The sequence below is a fragment of the Lynx rufus genome, unplaced genomic scaffold (assembly GCF_022079265.1).
Source record: "Lynx rufus isolate CCGP_SWC_20201006 ecotype Redwood Valley unplaced genomic scaffold, mLynRuf1.p SCAF_10, whole genome shotgun sequence".
NCBI lineage: Eukaryota > Metazoa > Chordata > Mammalia > Carnivora > Felidae > Lynx > Lynx rufus.
Window position 1 is genome coordinate 65,713,767 of NW_025814824.1, and position 6,428 is coordinate 65,720,194.

Here is a 6,428-nt window from a genome sequence, read left to right on the forward strand (position 1 = left end):
TAAATGTATAATATGTTCATTATGGTAAGTGCTATGAAATAAGCTTCCATGCTCTAGAATGTAGATTATGTAAATAAAACTCAGGGAAGCTGAGTGCTTATGACAAATCTAAAGTGATGTAAAATTCAAGCTCAGCTCTTGTGGCTTCAAAAACTATGCTCTTTCAATTAATTTACACTTGATCCTTCTCATGAATGTATGTACTAGAGTGCACTTCTTTGTAAGAGAACTGCATCTAGCTCCTGTGAAGAAGACCCTATCTCAAAAGATAATAAATTTATACTTGAGAGCAGTTTTCAACATAGGGACCAATTTTGTCTCCCTACAGAACATTTGATAATCTTGAGACATTTTTGATTGTCCTACTTGGGTAGGGAGTGATTCTGGCATCTAGCGGGGAGAGATCAGGAATAGTACTTAACATTCTACAGAATAGAACAAAGAATTGTCTGGCCAATAGTAGTTAGATGGAGAAACTGGAACTTAGAAAGAGCTAGACAAGCAACACTTTCAAGTGGCTAGCTCATGACTCATGTGGGAAAATAAAAGATCTTATATCTTGCTTTTCTCATGATCAGATTTAATGTGCAGCATCATAGGGGAGAAAAATTTGCCACCTTAAAATGTGTCTCTTTGGCATTGGAATTATTTTAGGCTAATTTAAAAAAAAAACAGAAAACTAAGTTTTTCTTTTTGGCCTCCTTTCTGATTGCTTGAAAGAATTTAGAGAGAGGACCTATTCCAGGCAGGGAGCTATCACCAGGGATAACTATAGTATAATGTGAACTAGTTATGGTAGACAGGGAGGAACCTAGCAAGGCCCATTTTGACCAAGGTCCTCACTATGTCCCATTGTTTCTGGATGGCCCAGCAAACATTTGTTAACCCAACAGTTATTCCTTACATTCTTTCCGTGAATTGCATTCCTTCATTTTGAAGCCCCAGACTCCTACCCCTATTCCTGAGTCCAGAATAATATACATACCTCATCTTACCTGTTTTTGGAATCTCTGTGTATGTGGATCCCCTGTATGTACATTATTAACTTTGATTTTCTTTTGTTAATGTTTGATGTCAATTTAATTCTTAGACCAGCCAGAAGAAGCTTAAAGGGTAAAATAAAACTTTTCCTCCCCAACAGCATTATCCTACCATTGTCAATTTAATATCTTTCTAAATCTAAAATACTCTCACTATAGATGCCAATGTATCCCTTTCCCAACAATCTTCCTTTCCAAGCTGTTTGAGAATCCTCGGTATGTATTTAGGAACTGAGGAGGTAAAAGTAAGAAGAAAAGGAAAGGGAGACATTGATGGCATAATAATGGAGAGATAGATTAAAATATAAACATCAAAAAAGAAACTTGAATGACTCTCTATTATGGTCTTCCTTCTTCCCTTACCCCTTATGCTTCATTTAGTTCTTCTCTCTTCCTTTCAACAGATAATTATTATTTTCTTCTTTTACTGTGCAAAGCATGATGTATAGATGAGATTATCTTTTGAGGAAATTTTGTTACTAATAAGTGTTATATTTTACAAAGTACTTTTCACATCTATTATTTCATTTGAATCTTTCTATAAACCTTATTTTATAGACAAGTAAAGACTTTTATAGACAAATAAAGACTCAGGGAACATATGTGAACTTGTCCACAGTAATAGTAGAACAAGAACTCGTCTGTAGTGTTCTTTCATCTAGATAATTCTGACATAGATACGAGGATTATGAGGCTATGGGGTTCTTTATTGCCCTATACTTATCAGAGTATCAGAAATGGTATTTATTTTGGATTAAAAAATCACACAAAACATGTTTTAAAAAGGTGAGATACTGTCTTGGGAATATGTAATGAAATCTACTCAAAATAACACTAAAATGAGGGTTCTGTTGAACTGCTATTAGGTATCAAGCACTAACACAAAGTAGCTCATTAAGCCCCTCAGATGTCTCATGAGCTAAATTGTTTTTATCCTATATCTGAGAGAAGAAAAAAAATTTTTTGAGTGACCTTCCAGTTGTGTTGCCTGTATTAACTGGTAGTTTTTACGAATTAAAGGTTCCCCCCTAATAATACATTTTCATAATTTTGGTCCCAAAATTTTGTACACAAACAACCAAAATGTTGGTTAGTCACATTGCAAACATGCTAATAGTTTATTTGCATCTTGCATTTAAAGGGAAAGGGACCACTTTCTGACTAAATAATTTAAATCTAAATATTAATATAAGACAGGTATCTATTCTTTTGAAGAATTTATTCATTAAGAAAACCTATATTCCACTTACTGCTTCTACTCTCTTCTGAGTCAGACCACTCATTACAGTGTTGGCTCTGATTAGAAAATATATTAGAAAATTAAAGATTTCTTGGCAATCTCTAAGTCTTGGATCTGAGACCTATCTTATTTCAGGGCTTTCATCTTAATTTCACTTGGGACATTTCTGGGAAATATAAGATGCCAATCTCTATGGAAAATTTGGAGCTGTCTCTCCCTAGTCCACAGCAGAATTTGCCTAGTATTCTAAATTCTGTCTCTAAGGCAAACAAAACAGCAGCTAAGGCTCAGTGAGTGTGGACACCTCCAGATCCTCCAGGAGGTAAATCTGCTAAATAATGTAATTTCTGCTATTTTTGCTTTTCAAGATCAATGAAGACTTAGTGAAAGCATTATATTCGGAAAGCATAGCTTGAAGCCTCATGAGAAAGGATGAGAGTTATGTACACCCTGTGTACTCATTTTCTGATTCTCTTAGGAGCCAAATTTGCTCCCTGTTATTTTTGTCGATTCATGCTTAAATGGCTTATTTCTTGGTTTTTAGTGATTTTTGGTTGTGAACTCATTTAGGGGAAATTTGTCATGAGACACGTAAGTTGTACTCCTACAGGGAGAATGTGTGTTTTCCTCTGCCAGTTGCTTGGCATCACTACCATCTTCAAAATAAATCATCTCTTTGAGGTTTGTAGGAAAACTTATTGTTTGAATTTAGTCTGCAGACATACTTAATTATTTCTTGTTATAAAATCTCAGCTAAAATGTCCTGCTGACTCTCATGGGGGTACTTTTTTTTTTTTTTCTAACTCACCTTCTCAGTAAGAATGTAGACAGATTTATGCAGAGGCTTCCTATTAGACATTCACCTTTGGACAGAATCCATTCTTTGTCTTCTGTCGTCTGTAGCTCTCAGTTTCGACCACCAGAATTGAAACTCAAGGACACCATGGGTACGTATGTGGGGTCAGAACTCACTTCCCTCTCTGGATTCCTATTTTTATTTATTTATTTTGCCTCTCAGAATTTTACTAATTTCCTCAACTTAGATGTATTTATGGTTATATATTAGATATATCAACTTAGATATATTTATGGTCAGCTATATTTACAATTAATGGCTTACATTATTTTATTATTCTTAGTGAGACAGTTTTTCAAGGTTCACAACACTGCCAGAAATGATTACTCTCTAAGATTTTATAAAAGTCTAAAATACTGCTACATAAACATTTTCATTTAACAATAGATTCAGCTGTATTCTCATATTAGTACTTATGAGTTTAACTTTTTTAAATGGCTACATAATACTATGGATAAAACAGTATTTATTTAACAACTTTGCTATTAATGGATATTTATGTTATTTTTAGTTTTTGTTATTGGTCAACATGTATATATTTGCAGATTGTATATCTAGATTAAATCTCTAGTTATAATTGCCATTAAAAATATAATACTTAAATTTTGACATTTATTTCCAACTTGCTTTTCAGCATGCAACAATTAATTTGAGTGAGAAAGAAAAAGTCAGTGTGCCTTAATCCTCATTGCCTTTCCATGTTGGGTTTTATTGAGCATATTATTACTAATTTCAAGGAATAGTTTGTTTCTTAAACTTGTTCTAGAATTTATTCCATGGAGAGACAAACCATATTACAGAAATATTTTTAATAGGCATTTTTCATGCCAAATGAGGAATTGATTTGAACCAATTTTTCTCATATACAACTGAAATATAATCTTTTCAGGACAATGCCATTTGATTTCTCATCTGATTGTGATTGTCCTAACTGCTTGGAGAGTACTCAGAATGAGTCTGATTGGAATCCCTGTTTCGGCAAGAGTAGTAATGACTCTTTTTACTCAAGATCAAGAAAAAAATCCGTGTTTTGTTCTGGTGTGCATTGCTTTGCTTCTCAGTGTTGTTCCACCAGGCCAGAGAATGACACCAAAGACTCAGGGTTTCTTCCCTCGGAGGAGGAAAGCTATGTGGAGTCTTCTCAAAGCAATCATCTCGGTCTGAACCCTGAGGGCATTACAAGGAAAATCAGACCATTCAGAGAATTGACTGTCCAAGAATTACTGAGGGAGTTTGGTGATAGCGGGAAGTTCCAGCCAAACTCCATGTCCGTAGGCCACTTTAGAGATCAAGTGGTAATGAAGTTCAGAAGAGCTTTGTATTATTCTGGAATTTGGGTGACACATGTCCAAGGCCACAGACTTGAAAAGCACTTACCAGCTAATTATTTCAAGAGAAACCCTGGTTGTCTACACCGACTGGTCCCCTGGCTGAAACGGGAATTAACAGCTGTTTATGGAGACTATGGCTATACAGTGAAGAATATTCTAGCCACCATTCTCCAACACATGACAGAATATGATCTGGACAGTGAGTCTTTCATTCATCTCCTGGAACCTTATCTACAACAACACACCCACCATTTCCTGCATGAGTTTATCAGTTTTGTTCATTCACCTTATACCATGGAGACCTATGACCAACGAGCCATCTATCAATGTCCTTCTGTTTCACCAAGGGTAAATAAGAAGTCCATAGCATCAGCTTCTGTTTTGCCTTTGTCTAAGGATCAGGCTCTACTGGCATCTCAACATAGAAACACCCGGGGCCAATGGAATAATGAGCAGAAGCCTCTGTCAGGCTTGAGACAGTTTCCAAATAGTAACTCTTCCTTGAAGAAATCGGAAATCCCACTACTCCGTCAAAAAACAGCAAGCAAAATCCATGCTTGGGTTGAAGACAAACCAGAATCAGGTGATCACAAAGGTACAACTTCTACTAACAATATAATCTTGGATTTCCCTACACCAAGGGAAAGGGGCCCAGGCTTACTGAATTGCAAAAAAAAAGTTCAAGAGAGGAAAATGGAAGGGATTAAGTTGCTTTCTGGTAATGTCCAGGATCTGAGAAAGAGTGACACAACTGCACATACCTTCAGTTCCCTGGAAATTTTTAATCAGAGGCAGTCATGTCAGTGCAGTCTAAAAGAAGGAAGGATTTTGAGCCCGGACCAGCAGATCAATTTCCAGGAAAAAGAAGCAGAAAAGAATAAACACTCAGATTCACCACCAAAGATTTTTCAAAGAAGATTGCCGAGAGAAAGATCCTTGTTAGGTTACAAATCCAGAAAGAGGGACCCCTCTTGGAGTTGCATTTCAGAAACTGCCCTTTCTTCTAAAAGAAATAGTAGGAAGCTGAGATCTTTCAAAAAGAAGAGGTTGAAGGGCAAACAGTCCTCCCAATTTACAGAAGCTGGTTCACATTTCAGTAGAAGAGTCCAAAGACAATCACAGTTCAATACTCACAGATCCAAATCTTGGTGTGCTGGGCTTACAAAGAGATCTTTAAGCAGAGAATCAAGTAATCCCTCTCTGAAAGGAAGTAACAGAAGTGAATGCTTCACTCAAAATATATGCTGTGTGTGCTCAAAAGTGAAGAATGTGCATAGTTATGAATCAAACTATGGGAGAGCATCTTCAACCACAGTTCAACATGTGAAATTTCCTTCAACTGCTGGGAAGAGACCCAAGTGTTCTTCTAAATGTGAGAGTACTTCTGAAGCTGGAAGCCCCTGTAACAGTTTCATATGCCTACAGATTGAGAAACACAGGTCTCCAAGTAAACAAGAGATGAAGCAAAAAACTGCATTTCCTAGAGCTGGCAAAACTAGAGCAGTTACACACAGAAAAAACAAATGCCAGTGTCCAGATATAAGAACCACAAAGGAAGTCAGTGAAGTGAGGGATCTGAATGATATAAGGCAAAGGAGTAGTCTTTCGGAGTGTGCACCTTCTTGCAGGAAGCCAATCCAAAAGAAAAAGAATTCAAGCCTTCAGAAATGTCACCTGGCTATGAATGAACGTAAAGGAGACAAAGTATTAGCAACAGATGGGTGCAAATTGTTTTGAAAGGCAAATCAGTCTACTCAACTAGCCACCAAGAATCTTTGAAAATATGAATATAATCTGGAAAAGATTCTTCCCATCACTTTGTAACTGGAACTAAAAGCCTGATGAATTAAATTTAAGGCTTTCTATAGAGACAAATGCATATTATTAAATTGGCCATATATCTAAATATTATTTCAGTCTTTTTTTTCTCATGAACTGAATTCTTAAAATATTTAGCTTAT

General features: G+C 36.0%; 1 protein-coding gene across 1 annotated transcript; it reads left to right on the plus strand.

The window, feature by feature from the left end:
* The first annotated feature begins 4,029 nt into the window (after positions 1–4,029).
* LOC124524464 (E3 ubiquitin-protein ligase Topors-like) lies at positions 4,030–6,204 on the plus strand. Its single transcript, XM_047096754.1, has one exon. The coding sequence runs from the start codon at positions 4,030–4,032 to the stop codon at positions 6,202–6,204; it is 2,175 nt and encodes a 724-aa protein (XP_046952710.1).
* Positions 6,205–6,428: the final 224 nt, after the last annotated feature.

Coding starts and splice junctions, on each gene's coding strand:
- LOC124524464 (XM_047096754.1), top strand. CDS start 4,030: ATGCCATTTGATTTCTCATCTGATTGTGATTGTCCTAACTGCTTGGAG.